The sequence below is a fragment of the Mauremys mutica genome, chromosome 1 (assembly GCF_020497125.1).
Source record: "Mauremys mutica isolate MM-2020 ecotype Southern chromosome 1, ASM2049712v1, whole genome shotgun sequence".
Lineage (NCBI taxonomy): Eukaryota > Metazoa > Chordata > Testudines > Geoemydidae > Mauremys > Mauremys mutica.
This window is the reverse complement of record NC_059072.1, coordinates 123,187,964-123,208,963: the sequence shown is the minus strand read 5'-3', so window position 1 is coordinate 123,208,963 and position 21,000 is coordinate 123,187,964. Positions and strand designations below refer to the sequence as shown.

At 42.4% G+C, this 21,000-nt stretch overlaps 1 protein-coding gene across 2 annotated transcripts in view; it reads left to right on the top strand.

Annotated features, from left to right (window-relative positions):
- The window catches only part of ITPR2 (inositol 1,4,5-trisphosphate receptor type 2), a 340,900-nt gene that overhangs the window by 153,317 nt on the left and 166,583 nt on the right, over nt 1-21,000 (top strand). For both annotated transcript variants that reach the window (XM_044993884.1, XM_044993892.1), the window contains exons 27-32: nt 1,456-1,545; nt 1,650-1,775; nt 3,000-3,122; nt 4,927-5,127; nt 9,024-9,275; nt 14,574-14,699. In XM_044993884.1, the coding sequence (XP_044849819.1) occupies nt 1,456-1,545; nt 1,650-1,775; nt 3,000-3,122; nt 4,927-5,127; nt 9,024-9,275; nt 14,574-14,699 (918 nt within the window). The remainder of the gene's footprint in view (nt 1-1,455; nt 1,546-1,649; nt 1,776-2,999; nt 3,123-4,926; nt 5,128-9,023; nt 9,276-14,573; nt 14,700-21,000) is intronic.

Genomic DNA, 21,000 nt, shown 5'->3' with positions numbered 1-21,000 from the left:
ATCTTGGTTAACTAACAGTCCCGGGGCAAAGGACAGTGGTTAAATTATAGAAAAGAACCTAAAATATCTTCCACAACATCAATCCAAACAGGAGGCAACGTGCATACTAACAAACCCTAAACAAATAATAGTCTGTTGTTGTTGCAGAGATCAACACAAACATGCCAAATAACAGTGCTGACATTGTTATGAACGGTCATGAATGGCCGAGCAGAATAACTGCTCCTTGCCCCTCTAGAAATTAAGACCAGATTGAATTTATTGAACTCCTAATTGTAGCAGCCAGGGAAAGAAAATTCAGAAAGAGGTTTCAAATTCAAATTAGTTCGTGGGGTTTTTTTTTTAAATGTAACTATTCACTAAAACATTAGAAAGTTTGAGGACAGAGGGAAACTCAGAATCCCACCTGCTTCATTCTCTTCAATGTGATTTACAGTAGTTTGCGTCCTAATAGTGATACCGAGGAGGTGTCGTGAGACCTCCACCACCTGTTTTCTTCTAGATTCAGTGCCCTCAACATCATGGCCCAATCTTCCAGACCGCCTGCTGCCAGACTAGAAACACTGAACAGGCAGGTGGCACAGAGCATCACTGCCAATTCCCCCATCAGGAATACTTGCTTCAGTATCCTCTCTATTGGAATGTGGGTGGAGAGAGCAGTGGCTGATGGCAACTGCTTATCGACTGTAAGCCTTAAATTTATGGCTTCCCCTTCTAATCACACACAGATGGGGCTTTTGAGGAACCATCTTCCCCATTTAGGCTTATTAGCAATGTTATCCCATGTAAACCTCCCAGCTCAACAGGAGCATCACGTTTTCCGCTTTTAAATTCATTTCCACTTTACCCAGAGATGAGCGTTGAAGCATCATCTCTACTGGAGGAACATCTTCAATCCTCGTGGTGGCAGGTTGGTGCCAGATTATCAACCTCCATGCACCTTAAGTTCTTCATGCTTTTGAAAAAAAATCTACTTATCTTAACTACAAAGATTGTCTTCATCCTATTCTCCCATCTGCTGTGTTACACTCACTTAACTTCAGTCTGTAATCTTTCCAGGCGTATTAGAAATAGGGTTGGATCAATACTATCTATCCAAAGTACTCATGGCTCCCATTGTTAATCTCTTTTAAGCACTTTACAACCTTTAGTATGTTTAACCTCATAACACCCCTATGAGATAAGGAAGTGCTATTTTATTATGAGGAAATGAGACAAAGTAAATTGTCCAAAGATCACACAGGACGTTTGTGGCAGAGGAAGGAATTAAACCCAGATCTCCCGAGTCCCAGACTTGCACCCTAGCCTTTGGACCATCGTTCCTCTACTCTATACTGCCACTTTGCTCTTACCTGTTATTGTTGCTCCTCTTCTTTATTTGTTGTTGTTAAAAATAGTTCGCTGATATTCAGTCAATTGCACTAAAAACCATTTGTGGTTGTGTTTAAATTATAGGAACCGAATATTTTAAGCCCAGTGCAGGATGGGACCAAAACACCTCAGATTGACAGCAATAAGAGTAATAATTACAACATTGTTAAGGAGGTTTGTATACCTACAAATGAGGTGCAGTAGATTCATATTTGTTATTATGGCACATTATATCCTTTACATTTGAGTTTTGTGGGGGGGCTTTTTTTTTTCTCCAGATTTTGATTAGACTCAGCAAACTCTGTGTCCAGAATAAAAAATGTCGGAATCAGCAGCAGCGATTGCTGAAAAATATGGGAGCTCACTCGGTGGTGCTGGACCTCCTGCAGATACCCTATGAAAAGGTTAGACTAATATATACTTATAGTAAATATGTGAAGTCACTGATTGGACAGTCCTAAAAAGACCTGATCCAAAGCCTTTTTAAATCACCGGAAAGATTCCCATTGACTTCAGTGGGCTATGGAGCAGACCCAAAATCATGATATCCTAATTCTCTACTTTGAGAATAAGGAAGCTGAGCTGAATTTTTAAGCATGGGTGCCAAAATACTGAGGACATAATTGAAAACATGAATATTCATTGTCTCGGGTACTCCAAATAAAGGTGGTGTCTTCTCAGACTTTGAATAAGAGTACTACTGTACTACTGCAGTCGCTTTGTGGGAGAAGGGACAGGCATTGACTAAATGGAACCCCACAGCAGGATGCACAGATTGGCACTGTACATACATAACATGGGCATCTATATGTCTCAGGACCAAACGGTGTAATCCTTATGAAGTCCCTACTCTTGCTAAACTCCAGAGTTTTGCCTCAGAAAGGATAGCATGATTTGGCCCCGATTTACTGATCTGACCACCAGAATGAAGGATCTCGATGTCCTTTTCAGGAGCCCTTGTTTGAAAACTAGGTGCATCCATCTGTAGTAAGCACTAAAAAAAAAAAAGACATGAATCCATTTGTGATCTCCATTTACATTATCCTGAATTTGATGATCTGCTGTTCCGACTTTGACAGTTCTCTTCAGTAGGATAGTAGCTGTAACACTTGTTCATAGAATGGCTCACCACATGCTTGTTAACATGTTATTCTAAGAGTGTAGAAAATAGGTGCCTAAATCTAGTCACCTAAATGTATATTTAAGCACCTAATTGGTCTGACTTTCAAAAGCCAGTGGGAGCTACGGGATGCACAGTACATTTGAAAATCAGGCACTTGATAAGAGCCTAAATATGGAATTAAGAGCCTAAATTTAGGCACTCATAAGAAAATCTTGTCCTTAGCTTTATTACATTAGATGTATTCTATTTATTATATTATCTAGAGGTAGAGCCAAAATAAAACCAAGTCACGAACGAAAAAAGGCAGACAGGAACACTGTGATTTGCAGCATGTCATGCCACTCTGGAGAAAAGTGGTTTCAGCCATTCTTGCTAGAGGGAGAGTTGCCATCTTTGGAAGGCACAGGAAATTGGAGGAGAATTGGTACATTACTGATCAGATGGTGTTGTGGAGGTTTAGCAAATATGTTTTATTTTTTTCCCCATTTGATGTTTTTATCTGTAGACCGATGAAAAGATGAATGAAGTTATGAATCTAGCCCACACTTTCCTTCAGAATTTCTGTAGAGGAAATCCTCAGAATCAAGTTCTCCTCCACAAAAACCTCAATTTGTTCTTAACTCCTGGTGTAAGTATTTCACAGGATTTATTGTTTAAAATAGATTAAGAAGATTTTGATTCACTGACATGTAATGCCAAATAAATAAATACATAATTTGTTTCTTTTATTTCTTCTCCATTAATTTTCTCTCTCCCTTTCCTCCTTCCTTCCTTTTTCTCATTATGATTCTTTGTCCTTGCTTCTAAAGAGATCCATTTCTAGTGGAAAGCAAAATTGCATTTATAATTTACGGAGCGTTATCTGCAAGCATGATGTCTCATTGTCAAGATAGAATATCACACATGGCTTGATTCTGATCTCACTTGCATCTCTGTAAGTTAGGAGTAACTCCAGTGAAATCAATGGAGCTACTGTGATGTAAAGCAGTATGAATGAGGTCAAATCAAGCCCCAGTATTTTACTCCTAAGTTCAGAGTGCTGCTGCTGCCAAGATCATTTTCCTAGCCTGTCACTTTGACCATATCACCCCTGTTTTTATATCCCTCCATTGTATCTCCCTTCTCTTTGGTATCATACATAAACTACTTTGTCTTCACTTTCAAGTCCCTTCATAATCAATCCCCACCCTACCTATTGTTTCTCATTTGCTATCGCGCAGTTGATGCTAACCTCCGATCAGCCCAGGATGTCTGTCAGCCTCCACCGCCCAGCTTGTTAATTTTTCAAACAAGCACTTTTGTGTTTTCTTGCATGGGAGGCACTTCCCATAACAACCACAAAGCTACTTCATTCTCCACTTGCCAACCCCTCCTCAAATCTGCCCTTTGCCAAGATGCCTAAAAAAGACGACATGGGTTAGATGGCTAGTGTGCTGAGACCACAACCTATCACGGTGACCCGTATTGTCTCATTGTTTCCTTGTACTCCTCTGTCTATCTGTATCAGTCTCTTGATTTATATTTCAGTGTTAAGCTTCTTGGGGCAGGGACTATCGTGTGTGTGTGTGTGTGTGTGTGTGTGTACAGCGCCAAGCACAGCGTGACCTGGTCTATGATTGGGGCCCCTGGGCATTATGGTAATACGAATTATTATTAGTAGTAATTTTATTTATTTATTATGTATTAACTAATAAATATTACTGGTGTGCCCTCCTCCTTCAACTAACCTAAAACTTGACATCTTGTTTGGCAGGGTAAGATGTGAAAAGTGTGGTATTAGTTCACTTCCCTCCCCTTTTAGTCAATCTCCTCTTCCCATCTATCCCCCAAATGTTTGATTTGTTTCATTTGTTATTAGCGAGCCATACATTGTCATGCACAGCCAGGATCTTTTCAACTTACTGGTTGAGAGGCCTGCTGAGCAAAAGCCCACATATGTTAGAAATAATATAATCATATTAGAAGTACAGAATCTTGACAGGCCATAATGGCCTAAGTACATCCCTCTAGAATTAATATGGCCCATTATTTATTTTTTATTTTTGTGTGAATTTTGTGCTGGTAAAGGGTGCTGGGCTAAGAGTCCTGGAGTCCAAGAGCTTGATTCTCAGTTATCCTAAAGTCCCTTTACGGTGCTCTAGCAGCGTATAGATCCTTAAAGTGGGTATGAATTTAGTTTGTAACAATTTTAGGCCTTTTTGCACTTTGGAAAAGTAGCCTAAAGGAACGCCAGTGTAAATAAGAATCAGTCCCTAAAACTTCTGTTTACCCATTGAACAGGCACATGTTGGGGATTCTGCCATGATGCCCTTTCAGTGTGCCTTTACTCTGACCTGCAGACCTCTGATCCTCTCTTCCAGTATCCATTCTCAATCCATCATATAAACTAGCTCTGCCATTCTGATGAGGCTGTTTGATTTAAATCTGTTTAGCTGCTTGAAGCTGAAACCATGCGGCATGCCTTTATGAACAATTACCATCTGTGCAATGAAATTAGCGAGAGAGTAGTGCAGCACTTCGTACACTGTATAGAGACACATGGCCGACACGTGGAGTACCTGCGTTTTCTGCAGACAATTGTAAAAGCAGATGGCAAATATGTGAAGAAATGCCAGGATATGGTAATGACAGAGGTATGTTTACTGTTCATATTATATCTGTTTAACACACATACTAATATTCTGAGGTTGCTTTCCTCTGCTGTTAATGCCAGTGAAACAGGCTGGCATTATATGTTTAGAATTTTAAATGTTACCACGAATAATGAATATTTTAGCATACATATTTTTGAGTTAAATCTAATTTAGAAAGGCCATCTGTATAAGTACTAGCTGTAAAATGCAAGAGCTGCAGTGATGGTATGTAGAGCTCTAGTTCTGGGACTTGCAACAGAGAAATATTTGAACTCCATACTCAGATCTTCATTCTCCTGTGCTGTATCCCATCTACCCAGCAAAATTTACCATTTTGTGGCACTGTATTATAACAAAACATGCTCCTGCTTACATAGATTCATCCAAACTTCGTTATAATCATTTTGTGGAACCGCATTACAATCCCAAAGGCCAGATTCTGATCTCAGTTCCATTGGTGTAATTCTGGAGCAACTCTGTTGAAGTCAGTGGAGTTACTGTGGATTTACCCAGAGTAATGGAGTTCAGAATTTGGCCTGGTAAATTTCACTGCGTAGACCAGCTCTCAAGGACCAAATCTTTATGCCATTGACATTAGTAGGAAAACACCTATTTGAGTTCTCATGGGAGTATAATTTGATACACATAGGGGCGGACTAGGGTTTTGTGGGATCATGGGCCGGAGCAAGTGGGGGCCCTCCCTACCCCTTCCGCCTGCAGCCCCCCCTGCCCCTCTACGCTCCAGCCGGGGAGTGGGGTCAGGGTGCAGGGATTTGCCCCGCTCCGCCTGCCCGGCTCTCCTGACAGGGAGCGGGGTCAGGGTTTGTGGGCTTGCCCGGCGCCATCCACCCAGCACTTCACACACTTATTCATGCATCTAACTGTAATTATGTGAACTTCATTAACTTCAGTGAGACCACTCGTGAGTAAAATTAAATATGAGCTTAAGAGTTGGTAAGATCAGGGCCCAAGTGTTGTTTTAATTCCTTTGCAATTTTTTTTCCTGTTGGGGAAAAGAAACTTGAGGTAGAAAACAGAGATGAGCAGTAGTCGTGATCTAAGTAGAGTTGAGATGTACAGAAAATTCTCTTTACAGCAATAAAGAAGAAAAACTTCTAATTAACAAAATAAAACTTCATCCTACATGGATAAAATCTTTAATGAATTCTATTTCAACTTTTTCAATGTGACTGAAGAGTTTTAACATGTAATATCAATTGCAAGCCTTTGATTTATGTAATTCAAACAATTCTTATGCATTGGTGCTTTTAGAGTTCCTTCCCTCCTACACTCAGTATCATATAGGTTTTGAGCTTCTCATCATACACAGTTTTCTTTTGTTTTTTTCAATTTAAATACATTTTGTTAGTGGTGAGAGATATTGCCATATTCCCTCTTCAGACTGATTGGATGATGAAAAGACATTTGGATCGCAATTCCTTCCATTTTGAGGAGAGGGTAGAAAGATGACTATTGTGATTTTAGGCAAATGACTTATCTTCCTACACTTCAGTCGCCCCATCTGTAAACTGGATGTAGTGATACTTACCTAGCTCAAAGACTCCTGAGAGGCTACTGTTAGGGAAGTGCTTTGAGGTTCTTGGATGAAAGGTTGCCATATCAGCACAAACATTATTACAAAAGAGAAAACAGAACTTATTTGGGGCCCTTTGACCCAATCAATGGAACAACAGAGCTTTCTAGTATGTCTTTGTTCCAGAATGATGTACATTACAGAATGTCAACAGCTAATCTAAAACTGATCATCCTTGTTGATATTTAGCTAGCTTGCCTAACTGCTTAGTTGTGACTTACTCATATGGGACAAAATGCTGCAGCATTTTCTCAGTCACAACTGTGAGTGGTAATTTTATCTGACCTTGTGCTGGAGGCTTCTTAGAGTTCCTTTCGCCAGGACATTCAAATGTATAATTTTATGCTTGGATCAATGTTTGGTTCCCTTTCCAGGTCACCTTTAAACTGGAGGGGAAATAGTTGGGTGGGTAACTTGGAAAATAAGGTACTTTTCTGCTTCCATTACCTTTATGATGATCATTTTGTTCCACTTGCACTATACTTGCTGATGCAGCACCCTCTCTTTTCTGTGTGTTGTTCATGTCTTCACATTGAAAGTTCCCTCACGGTCACAACACAAGTAGCTCTGTATTCCATTGCCTTATCCAACATCTCTCTTCATGCATTCAATAAATTAATCTAATTTTTCAGCAGCTGATCATTCTGTACACAGTGTAGTGGATATATGGCATTCAAGGCACATTTTAGCAAGAGACTCTGGGCCAGGTTCTGTCTAGCTCTTAAATGTGGCAACATGCAAAGAATCTGTAAATGGCTTATGTAAGGGCCAGATACTAGACTTGTTGACATAGGGAAAAATATTCTCGTGAAAATTTCAAAGTTGTTTCCCTCTTGCAGGATTTGATATGGAACAATTTCTTAATTATTTTTTGAAAAAAGTCAAAATTTCACATTTAAAATTTTTATTCCCCCCCATCTCCCTCCTTTTTCATTTTTGTCACTTAGAACAATAAAATAAATGATGTCTGGGTTATTGCTTTCCCCCCAACTTTATCATTTTTTCTTTTCTCACTCTAACTTTTCCAAAACTGAAGAAGTTTTCAAAATTTTTTTAGTTTCGGAAAACTTAAGATGTGGCAAAAGGGGGTGGGGGAAAAAAAACCCTAGATGACACTAATTCTGTTGCATTCAATGGTTAAAGGAGAAAAAATAAAATTCAGAAAATTCTGAACTTCAACATTTGAAAATTTCAAGTTTTGATGAAAAACTGGAAAATTTAATGAAAAGTTTTTTGTGATTTTTTTAAAAAAGTTTTCTCTTTCCAAAGAGCCTATTTTTCATCCCTGCCATGTGCAAAATATGTCAAATGAAAAATTTCAGGCAGCTCTTCCAGGTACAGTTGCCACCCTTGCACTTGGGGATGCCTAAGAACTGCCCCTCCCCATCTCCCCTAAGGGTGCACTATGCCCCAGAGGGGATGGGGAAAGTGCAGGGCTATGGCCCTGTATGCACTCTATGCCAACTGGTGAAGTAGCATTGGCACAGTAGAGGGAGTAAGCTGCAAGCCCTCAAGGGATGTAGCAGCAGATATATTGAATGCACTGGGAGAACTCAGAGAATAACTCTGTCTACTTGGGACAAAACTTTTCCCTGAGATTCACCAGGATGTTGCTGCACCACCATGTACCCTGACTCTGGGATGTGTCTAACTGGCATGTCTGAGCCCTCCAGGATGAATAAGTTACTCATATTACTCACATCTCACATATCTATAGCTGCAGCCTTTTTTTCCCTTAAAAAGGAATCAGTGGCCTTACATTAACAATACTAGGATGCAGATGGTCTCTAGTACATAGAAAAGGGAAGGATAGTTATGTTTTTAAGGCACTGGCCTGGGACACAGAAGACCCGGATTCAGTTCTTGTATTTGCCACCGACTTGCTGGGTGAGCTTTGGCATGCCATTTAATCTGTGCCTCAGTTCCCCATCTATGAAATGGGGATGATAATACTTCCCAACCTCACATCAGTGTGGGGGTTACATTAATTAACGTTTAAGTGACACTTAGGTGCTCTGATGGGAGCGGTATACATACTTAGATAAATGTAGGCATAGACAAGAATCTGGAGTAACTCCGTTGAATTTCACTCTGAATCAATTGACTTCAGTGGAGTTATTCTAGATTTGCATGTATGCAACTGAGATAATGTATGCTCAGTTAGCCGAATTCTATTTTTCCTAGTGTCCTGTATATAATCAGATAGAAATTTTGCACATTGCGAGACAAAATGAATCATTAGAAAGTGAACACAATGTGGGGCGCTTGAGCAGTTGGGCAGACTTTCATACTATCATTTCAGCTGATCAATGGAGGTGAAGATGTGTTGATATTTTACAACGATAGAGCATCATTTCCAGTCCTCCTACAAATGATGTGCTCAGAGCGAGACCGAGCAGATGAGAGTGGACCCTTAGCCTACCACGTCACGCTTGTGGAACTGCTAGCAGCATGTACCGAAGGAAAGAATGTATATACGGAGATCAAGTGCAATTCACTCCTGCCACTGGATGACATAGTGAGAGTGGTAACCCATGATGACTGCATACCAGAGGTAAGCCTGACGAGACAATGCAGCAACTGAAGAATTATTATAAATAGAAAAACATTTGCAGATCGTCTTAAAAAAAAAAAAAAACCAAATAGGTTGAATATTTGTCCAGAAAGCAGTCTCATCTGTTCACCTGTGCCGCCTGCCGCCCTCCTGGTGACCAGCAGAGTGCCCCCCGCGGCGTGCCGCCCCAAGCATGCGCTTGGCGTGCTGGGGCCCGGAGCCGCCCCTGCCTATGTTTTATAATTCATCAGGAGCTGGCTCAGACTCTACACTTTGGTTGATGAAGTCAGTGGGACATTGCACAGCAATTGGCCCATGAGTTAAAAGCTGGGGACTGGGGATCTCTGATCTTTTTACAGGATCAGGTAATTTGACAATAAAGAAGCACATCATATTTTGTGGTCATTTTTACCACAATAAGATATTTTCTTGGGTGAAAATATTTAGATGTATTTAAATTGCTGCCATTAGTTTAGGAAAAAACAGCTTTTCTATTTACTGCATTAAATTTATTGTCTATTATCCCTACTTTGGACTGTCAAAAATAATTTAAAAATGTATTATATGTATGTTACATCCAAAGTATGTTAAAAGAACATTAAGATTGCAAAGCCAAGCATTCAAAAGTTTAAAAATGACAGAACTAAGGCTGCCTGTGGAACCTTAATTTGGCCCTCTTGTGTGTTATGGATTATGATACAGTTTTCACATGATCACATACTATTTTTTCCACTAGACCCCTGTCTCATTCAGGGAACAGGATGGACAGTGCTCATTTAATGAGCAGCTCTTCCATATTTTGTTTTATCCTCATTATTTAATATGTGGCCCTAGGCCTTATTTACTGCATTAAATTCTTTTAATCTAGGGTTTTTTTGTATATAATACATATATGTTCATTCACCTCCTGCATATATGAAAGGGCCATTTCTCTATCCTTATTCTCCTTAAGGTGGCTGTTACCTTCAACATGGTCACACTCTCATTTTTTGTCTGGACTTGGCTTCTATGCCTCTGCTTCTCCCTCTTCTCTCTCTGCTGATGGTCTCTTCATCGTTTCCTTTAATGGCTCCTCATCCTTCCCTCTTCTTCTTCTGATGGTCCCTCGTGGTTCTTTACTCCATCCCCTACTCTTCCCTCTTGGCAACCACCCTGTTGATGTACCCTAGCTTAGCCCTGTCTCTCCAGTCTTACGTCTTGAGTTGCCTTTCTGTCAGGCACTGTAGATCTCAAACTCAAGCCCACAGGTCTGCTGAGTGGGAGCTGCACCACCACACTGCACAGGCTGAGGAGGAAACTGCTGCTAATACCCCACCACCAGAAGCTAATTCAGTAGGGTCAGATGACTAACAGCAGAATGTTGATTGGACCCCACTGGGTATAAAGCTTCCTGTTCCTGTCCCATCCCTTGTCTGAGCAACTAGACACTAAGTCTGTTGCTGCCCAGACCTCTGAGACCAAGTCCCAACCCTTGTTCCTGCTTCCTCACTCTGGCTTTGATTCTTGGCATTATCCCAACCTGGACATTACTCCTGGCTCAGACCACTAGGTCAGATCACCCATGTTAGGGGCCCTGACAGCTTGCTCAGATCAACCTCCGTCTCCTCCGAGACTTATCATTGAATCCCTGGACTGAGTATGGACATTGCAGGGGTTCTCGCCTTGCCATCGCTCCAGGGCCCTGAGAGTCCACAGGAGTAGATTGTTGCCCTCCAAGTAGCAAACCAGAAATTGAGGGACAAAATACAACAGCTGCAGATGGGAAATTGTTCTTTGCAGGAGCAAGCTAAAGCACTCGTGTTTAATTTTTGGGGTTCAGCCTGTCAGTGGATGAATCCTCAGAAAGTATCTGCAGTTCAGGATTGCGCCAAATTCTGGAGCATCCAAAAATCCAAAGGTTCATAGAGTTTGCCAACTTTTACAGGAGGTTTATTCCAAACTTCTCAAAGGTCACCACCCCTGTAACTGGCATCCCCTGTAAACCTGCAAGCTTCCACTGGGCCCAAAGACCCGCCAGGCCTTCAAATGCCTGAAGGTAACTTTCACGTCTGCTGGGTATCCAGTTGCCATCTCAGATTCCTTCTCTCCAAACTAGGCTTATCTTTCCTCCTAACACATTTCTTCTCCCTCTCTTCGCAATTCTACTGTTCATTCTGTCTCTTAGGCCTGCAGCCTTTGTCTAATCTTTACTCTCCTCTGAATCCTCTCGCTGCTGCTCCCAATCCAATCTCTTTTGAAATCCTGTAATTTCTTCCTTTTTAACATCACCTAAATCTACCCCTTTTCTTTTTCTCCTCCCATCATTCTCAGGTCCTCTTTTCTTTATCACTGTAACCTCCCATTTGGCTATTTGGCACATCAACTGGCACATTTCAGTCAGTCCAAAATGCTACTGCTGACATCATTTGCCCTTTACTCTTTTCAAATTCTGCATTGGCTTCCCATCTTTCTGCATCTCGTTTCTGCTTCTGTTCCTCACCTGCAAGGTTCTATGTAATTTTGCCTCCGAAGACATTTCTGCTGTTCTTTCCACCTACTTCCTTTCTTGTTTCTATTACTCTTCCCAGTCTTCTCACCTTATTGCTCTTCATCTCTTCCTTTGCCAATCACCCTTTCTTCTTCAGCTCTCCCCCTTGAGACGTAAGCAGTCCCTCCTGTCTTCTCTTTATTAATAATCCCCACATCCTCGCTTGTCTAAACTGGTGTCTGTTACCTTGTCCTATTTGTCCTGATTTAGACTGTAGGCTTTTGGGAGATTGTCGTAATCTCTCTGCAAAATGCTTTGCAAATCAATGGCATTATATAAATAACTTAATATATTGAGTGAGTTGTACAGAAAGGCAAGCATATATCATGTTATTGTGAGCAGTGAACCACTTTGTTAAATTCCAAACACTGTAGTCCTGTTACTATGTTGCATGCAGATTGTGAGCATTAAAAGAGTTGAAAAGAGAAAGCAGGGAAGGTGGCATGGCTGAATGCAAACAGCAGACTGAACTTTCTGTGAAATGGCCTTACAAAGTTTCCTTCTCTGCACATTCCAAAGACTCTAAATACACGAGACCCTAGAGCATTAATCTGCCTAAATTTTGAATCCCCATTTAGTGTTACAGGATGATCTGGTAGAGACACCTATTATTAAGGCTGCACAACACTTTTGCCATTAATAGTTCCCATTTTCAGTTCCTTGTATCTTTGCCAAACTTGCCATAAGAATTGAAATTTTCCATCTTTGTGCTCTATCTCAGGCTGCAATTATTTTGGTAGTTTCTGCAAAAGTGGCTCAAATGCCTAAGGGAAAATAAATGGTTTTGCCAATGTTAAATTTTTCCAACCGTTTCTTTGAAGTGCTCTGGTGCCTCCAGGATTTGGAGCAGGAGCTTGAATTTAACAAGCAATGATCCTGTCATCAGAAATATGCCTTTTGTTGTCCCCATGAAAATACATCCAGATTTGGCAGTCGGAAGCCTCTGAAAATTGCTAATGCTCAGTAGAGATTTTAGTGGCAAACCTCTAACATTTCATCTGCATTGAGAATGCTCCAGCTCCACAAATCTCCCTAACATGCCAGGTGCATGAGCATGTTCCAGGCACAGAGCTAGAGTTCCAGTTGGCAGGATTATGCAGCAATAACAGCTACAGCTGCCACCCTCTTCTTTGGCCTAGGTGAGATGTGCTATGGACCAGGAGGAGACTGAGTTAGTCTTATTTCTTCTCCTGACTGGTATTAATAATTATATGTACTTTACACTCCTTTTTTTTTTTTTAATTGAGCCAGGCTTCATAACTCTTCGGGGGCAGGCAGGTATCATTCTTCCATTTTACAGCTGAGGTAACTGCGAGGTTGCACAAGGACATTTCTAGCAAAGCTGGGTATAGAACCTGGGGCCATATTCAGTACTGCTTTCCCTAAACAGTATAACATAGAGCGTGCAGGAGGGCTTTAAGTTACTTTTGTCCATCCCAGATTCTGGGCTGTTTAAGGGACCAGCCAAGACACCCGTATAAGCAAGAGCAGTTAGCAGCCCTAACTTAGCTCAGTGTTACCTAGTTGCTTATGGGCTTCTTCATAGCCCAGAATTGCTGAAACGCCCCGTGGTCTGGCCACTCCATTGCTTCCCCCAACATTGGGCGCTATGAGGTAGATGAAATTCAGTGCTGATAAATGCAAAGTAATGCACACTGGAAAACATAGTCCCAACTATACATACAAAACAATGGGGTCTAAATTAGCTGTTGCCACGCAAGAAAGGGATCTTGAAGTCACCATGGATCGTGCTCTGAAAACATCCGCTCAATGTACAGCAGCAATCAAAAAAGCTACCAGAATGCTAGGAACCATTAGGAAAGGATAGATAATAAGACAGTAAATAGCATAACGCCACTGTATAAATCCATGGTGAGCCCACACCTTGAATACTGTATGCAGTCCTGGTTGCCCCATTTTAAAAAAGATATATTAGAAATGGAAAAGGTACAGAGACAACAAAAATAATTAATAGAACAGCTTCCATATGAGGAGAGATTAAAAAGACTGGGACTATTCAGCTTGGAAAAGAGACAACTAAGGGGGGATATGGTACAGGTCTATAAGTGAATATGGAAGTATTATTTACCCCTTCACGTAACACAATAACCAGGGGTCACCCAATGAAATGAATAGGCAGCAGGTTTAAAACAAACAAAAGGAAGTACTTCTTCACACAACGCAGTCAATCTGTGGAATTCGTTGCCAGGGATGTTGTGGAGGCCAAAAGTAAAACTGGTTCAAAAAGGAATTAGATAAGTTTATGGAGGACAAGTCCATCAGTGGCTATTAGCCAAGATGATCAGGGATGTAATCCCATGCTCTGGGTGTTCCAAAGCCTCTGACTGCCAGATGCTGGGACTGGATGACCGGTAGCATGACCAGATGTCCTGATTTTATAGGGACAATCCCAATATTTGGGGTTTTATTTTGTATAGGTGCCTATTACCCTCCACACCCTGTGCCCGATTTTTCACACTTGCTGTCTGGTCACCCTTAACCCCTTTTCTGCCAGTGAGGGGAAGCTGCCCCATCACAGAACTTTCCTAGGGAACAACTCTGCCCTTCATTTTAAAGCACTAGATAAGGATGCAGGAAATTCTGAGTTGTATTCCTAGCTCTGCTACAGACTTCATATGTGATATTGGGCAAGTGTGTCATCATGCATATGCAAAAGGAAGTCAAATTACAGTTGCATTAAAACATTTTACACGCTGATGGCTTTCATTGTCACATTTTCATGAGGTTTTTTATATTTGCTGCTCTTACAGGTGAAGATTGCATATGTGAACTTTGTTAATCACTGTTATGTGGACACTGAGGTGGAAATGAAGGAAATCTATGCTAGTAACCACATTTGGAAATTATTTGAGAACTTCCTTGTTGATATGGCAAGGGTAAGTTTTATGATGCGTTGCATATTACAGTATGCACATTTAAGATAGCTAAATGGGCAATAACTTTTCTGCTTGAACTTCATATGTTCTATTAACCATATTTTCAAATGGATGAGACGGTGAAATGAATTAAATCTTCTTTAATGGTGCATAATTTCGATTACAATTTTCTTACCATTATTTAACCTGTTTTATCTCAAGCACTGCCATCCTTTTAACAAGGCACATCAGAACCCTGGAGATTGTTTTCATTTTTTTAAGATAAAGGTATAAACTGGATTTGGCTGGATTGTGGATGTGAGAGACTCATTGTATATCAGCAAGATCAATTTCATAATTACTGTGGGTCTAGGAGCATTTATTACACATCATTATACAGGTCATTAAAATTGCAATTGTCCTTGGTGCTCCTGTGCTCTCTTCGGATGGTAGGGCTCACAGAGCAAGAGACTATATCCTTGGTTGGTCATCTCAGCTAACTGATTTATCCTACTGCCATCACTGTCTGCCCTTTTTCATGTGCAGCTTCTTGACAAAAGTGGCAAGTATAGTTCCACACTTTTTCAAGCTCCTAGCTCTTACTGCCTAAAACAGTCTATGGCATCTGGCTCTGTGACACTGTCAGTTAATACTCTAAGCATTATGTGAAAGGCTAGGTTTGGAGCCTAAAGGAGTTTCCTGGGCTATGTCTATACTACGGACCTCACAGCAGCACTACTGTAGCACTACAGCTGTGTCACTGTAAGGTCTCCTGTGTAGCCGCTCTGTGCCGGCAGGAGAGAGCTCTTCTGCTGGCATAATTAAGCCACTGCTGCTCTTTGGGAGTGGATCTATGATGGCAGGAAGTGTGTACCGCCAACAAAACGCTGTCCACACTGGCACTTTTGTTGGTGAAATGTATGCCAGTCGGGGTGTGTTTTTTCACACCCCTGACCGACAACAGTTTACTGACAAAAGCACTAGTGAAGACATAGCCTTGGTGTCATCGTAGTTGCCATTTAAGTACACTAAGAAAGGTCATAACTGATGGTCTCTGCTTACGAGAGGCCTAGGAGGTAGAATAACAGGTGTTTTTGCAAATTTAGGAAGATTAAAATGCACTAGCAGAGACATGGGGAAGCTTGTGTAACCCAGTGGTTTAGTGTGCGTTACATGCCCCCTTTCTAGAGACTGAGCCGCATAAGTATAAGAGCCGACTGCTAATGCTAATGGAGTTACTCCTTTAGTTTTAAGTGGTAGAGGTCCATGCTTTTAATGCTGAAGGCCCTGAATTCAATCCCTGATGCTGAACAACTGTTTGGAGGTGAGAGCTGTTCTGCTTTTACAGCACACCTCTAAACTGGGTGCCTGGCTTTGTCCCTTACATTTTATGGCACTAAATGCTCACTCCTTGTGTTTTCTTTAGTTTAAATTAAAAAAAAAAAAGAGGTGAAAGAACCGCAATTGAATTCTGCAGTGGGCTTTCACACCAAAGTAATAGTGCCTCATGAAATAGTTTCTTTGAAACCTATCAGCAGAAAATAGCACACTCCTGTAGTTAGCACGATTTATAGCCTAGAGAAGAATAAGTTCAGATATTTGTGCAGTACAATAGGTGCTTGAGCCTCTTCACCTCTCTGTGAAGCAGACAAATAGATTTTTATTTTTATTTTTTTTTGCTAAGTGTTTCAGGGAACAGGATAATGTGACCATGTCTGTGTGCTTCTCTCTTTTGGAGAAGGCCATCAGTAATGAGACTTCTGCAAACCCTACACAGCTGCTGTCTGTCTTGTTTCGGTAGCTGTTCCTACAGTGAGGCCCCTTCTGGGCAATCCAGGATCAGTTGAGAATGAAGATCAGAATCTTTGCTAGAGGGGATTCTAGGCTTTAACCTCTCTGACTTGCAGCCAGCAGCACTTTCTTCTGTTTAATCCCTTTCCCACAGAGGAGTTGCTCTTATCTGACATGGTGCAATTCTGACCCTCCAATAGCAGCATCCACAAACCTCTCTTTGCTTTAACTCTGTAATAGGACCATTTTTATAGAAGCAGACGTATATAGGGAGGCACTTCTCTACACATTCTGCTACTCCAACCCAGAGACTTTCTTGGGCAGAGACCACCCATCGCGTTAAATTGTGCCAAATGGTGCAGAGGTATGGACATCAGATAGAGGTACAATGCGTGGCACTATGAAGCTCATTTGCACTTTGTCCTCTGATAAGAGAAATTAAACTCCAGCTCTTCAGAGGGGAATAGTGAGTGTGTTATTAATGCACTGTGCTGCCTAGCCCACCAACAGTCCCTTTACTCTTTTTTGGGTAAAAAAGAATGGCAAAAGGGCACTTTTGTGTTGCTCTCCTGCAAAGCCCTCTGGGTAGCTGCCTAATTAGTTCCTTTCATTTCCTGGTTAGTAGCTCCTTTTTCTTTTTCCCCATGAGCTAAAAGAGCATGTCAAAAATGCTCTCTTCTGTTCCATGCTTCAGCCAGGCCCTCTGGGTAACCAAATTTTAAAAATTGTTGAGTGTATTTGCTGAGACCTGCTTTTCGGGGCTGAGGCAGTGTCCACATGTTGCAAATACATCAGCTTTATGTAGCCATCAGGATTGTTAGAAGGCTCTTAGCTTCATGAAAGGATATTATGACAGCTCTCAAAATAGTTAGAAAGAAGAATCCTTTGATCCTCTATGCTCCGTGAGCTAAAAGAGCTGCCGTTGGAGGCAGGGAGGGAGGGAAATGCTTTTCTTTTAGCTGCTACAACTGTCTGTCAGTGGTGAGTCTGGGAACTAGGAGTCTGTGTTATTAGAGAGTGCTAAGGTGGAAGATGGCTAGTGGTATCCTCCGGCTAGATTTCTTTCTTTTTCCATTTGAGATGTTGACCAGTTATGTTATCAGATTCAAGATCCAGTAAAGAGTGGGAGATAATAATGGGTGAGGGAGGATCATAGGATTGCCATTATGTTATGGGGCCTGTGATGGAAGAAGATGGACCCCTTCAATGGCCTTCCAGCAGTGCTTTTCTAGACAAGTGAGGGGGAAATCTTCAAAGCGTTTTGTAATTTAGTTTTGGCAGCTGGTAACATCGCCATTCCAGCACCGTGCAGCTCCCTGTATTCCTGTTGGGATCCTGAATGTTGAGCCTCAGAGCTACTGGTTCCAGCAGAAATTGGCTCGCAGCTTAATTAAAGGCAGAGGCACATCTAGAGGGATTTAGATCTGTGATCTTTTCAAAAAATTTGGATTAGTAACTCAACCTTTGTTGACCTCCACTAGAGCTGTGGGAAAAATGTCACACCTCTACTGACACTAGTGGGTTTATTATCTCAGTTTTATGGTATAGCTACTGTTGCTTTTCTGTCTACATAACCATTCCCATTCTTGCTGTTGGGGAAAAAACACTACACACGCTCCATGCCTTGCTGTTCTTGTACATTAAAATCAAGCAAGCCTTTTCTAGGGTCCTTCATGCCTCTAGGTCTTACCTTGCTCTCTGAAGACACCCCTAACTGCCTCATGCCTATTATGTGCCTTGTATTGTCCACTCACATGGTGTTCTACTACAAATACATTTTGATTACAGTAAAAAAAATTTTTTAAGTAGTGTCCCTATGGGTGCTCCACTGTAGCTGTGCTTGCATTCCTGTGCTGCTGATTGGAGAACTTTGATAGCAGTGTCCGTTCGGCCTGCACATGCATTGGCCCTCTCATTGTGCTCTGCCATGAGCTAACCAGCACTGGGTGAGCAAATCCTCCACAGTTCCTTCTCACCCGCTCCTGGCTAGAGACGGTGCTTTTAGATGTCAGTTTATTGGATCATTAACCCACTAAATACTTGCTAATAATTTTTTTAATTTCTTTTGTTGCTATTACTTAGGGCTTGTCTATACTACTTGCCAGATTGGTGGGCAGCAATCGATCCAGTGAGGGTCGATTTATCACATCTAGTCTAGATGCGATAAATCAACCTACGAGCGCTCTCCCGTTGACTCCTGTACTGCACCAGGCCAAGAGCCGCAGGCGGAGTCAACGGGGGAGTGTCAGCAGTCGACTCACCGCAGTACATTTTTCACGTAGCTGAAGTTGCATGACTTAGATCGATCCCCACCCCCTGTGTAGACCAGGCCTTAGTTTCCTTTGGGTTTCTTTTTCTTTTTTTTCTTAAAATTTATTTTTTTATTTTAATTTTTATTCACCTGCCTCCCTTGTCTGGGGACCACCTCAGGACAGGGTATGCCCAGTTCACCAGGCTTTAAGAGATGTCTCAACTTCAAAGAGGCCATCCCAGTGATAGATGGACACCCTCATTGTGTTTGTTGCCTTGGGGAAAACCACATTCCCCAGAAGTGTGGTTTCGCCAGCAGCTGAAACCGTGGTCCCAAAAGGACTGAGAGCTGACACTTAAACTCCTAATGGAAGCAGCTCTCCAACCATCTTCAGATCTGCATCAAGATTCACCCAGGCGGCAAGAGTCTTCATCACAGCCCTCTACATCTAACGGTAGTGAGCATACAAAGGCAACTATGAGTCACTCATATAAGGCTTCTAAAAAGAGAGCTGTGAATCTCCAGAGCGAGCCATGAACCAGCGGAAAAAGATCACCAGCTCGTTCGGTATCATCAGAACTGACAGCACTGAAGCCATCCAAATGTGGATGGAGCACGTTGGGCTGCCTAAGAGCCCAACAGGCATAGGCAATAAAACGTTACCGGTTGGCCAAAACAAGGACAGAGACCTTGCTTTGGGGAAGACTCCATTGGTGTGGACAACAGCATTGGTACCGTCAACGGTACTCCAAACACCATTGGATCATTTAACCTAGACTACATCACCAACTCCATCAGCAAAGTCATCCCAGCACTGACAACCACTACTGGTACCTATGGCACCACAAGACTTCAGATACTCAAGAGACCTTACAATATCTGACATATCTGAGTCTCCTTTACTCAGTACCGGGGCTCTGGAACTGAGTGTGCCTCAGACTCCAGATTCCCGTTTGGCATTGGGCCGTGCACCCCTATTCTCCAGAGGGGAGTCAGGCGGTGAGCAGGAGGAGGTGGACTCCCGTCGCTCCCTCCATGCACCTTATAGTGCTCATTACCAATCTGGACCTCCTCAGCCGTACTGTCCATCTGATTCTCAGCCTCCCTGGTATGGACAATAATGGTTCCCACCATCCTAGTGGCCTTACTGGGATCTATGGCAGGCATATAGACATCATGCCTCCCAAAGTTCTAGCAGGCCCACTAGGAACCTATGAAGTGCCCTCAAGAGGTGATGGAGGAACAGGAGGCTGATATTGAGGAAGAAGTTACACCTCTGACCAGGCCTGCACAACTCGTAAAGTGGCGAGGGCCATATTACTCCAAAGAAAATAGCTGAGGGCCGAGACCCCGCCCACCGCCGCCGAAATACCCCCTTCCCCAGCACTCGTGTAAGCAAGCAGGACTCACCCCGGTGGCGCCTCCTGTTGGTCTTCTCGGGAATTAGCTCATCCCGCTGTTGGAGTGCCCTCTGCAGGCCAGTATCCCGCTGCCGCTGGCCCCATGTCCCTCCCAGACCCTGGTGCCCTTTGATCTTGGGTCTGCTTGCTGTGTCCCCCCATGTCAGTCCCCCACCCACCACTGGCCTCCTTTCACCTCCTCCCTCCCCTGCCAGAAACCCCCATGCCCGCCCCTAGAATCCCTGCTGGCTCACTGCTCGCCTCTTTGCCCAACCGCTGCTTGCCCACCTGCTCGCCTCCGACTCGCCGCTCGCCCCTCCCCCCCCCGCAAGTATAAAGCCTCATTCAAAGACCCAGGGGTCACTATATTAATGCACACAGCAGTCAATCAATGCAGTTGTAGATAAATCTCTGCATTATGCATTTTTGTATAACTTTTATTTGACTTTGTATTGAACCTTGGTAATATGTTATAGCGGGCGCCTGAGGTAGTATAATTAAGGTAAAAGAAAAGTGTCTTTTTGCTAGAAGTAGAATAAGATCATCCCCCCACTTTGTACTCGATTGTCCTGTTGAATGAATGAGGTGTGACTGAGGAAGGCGTGGAAGGCAGGCATCTCCAGACAGCTGTAACCCTTGGAGAGGGGATGGGAGCCAGATCAGGCCCAATGCTGCTATAGAGACACTCACCCGGATGTAATGGGCCAGTAGTAGCCACTCCATAGTTCAGACTGATCCTAACTTACAACTAAGATCCATTTTTAACTTCCCTGTAACTTCTCCTAAAAATTACCAGATCCCCTGAGCTCTCCTAGGCCATGTAGGATTTGTCTGGGAGGTTTGGTAACCTTCAGAAAAGGGGTTTTGCAATTAAGGTATT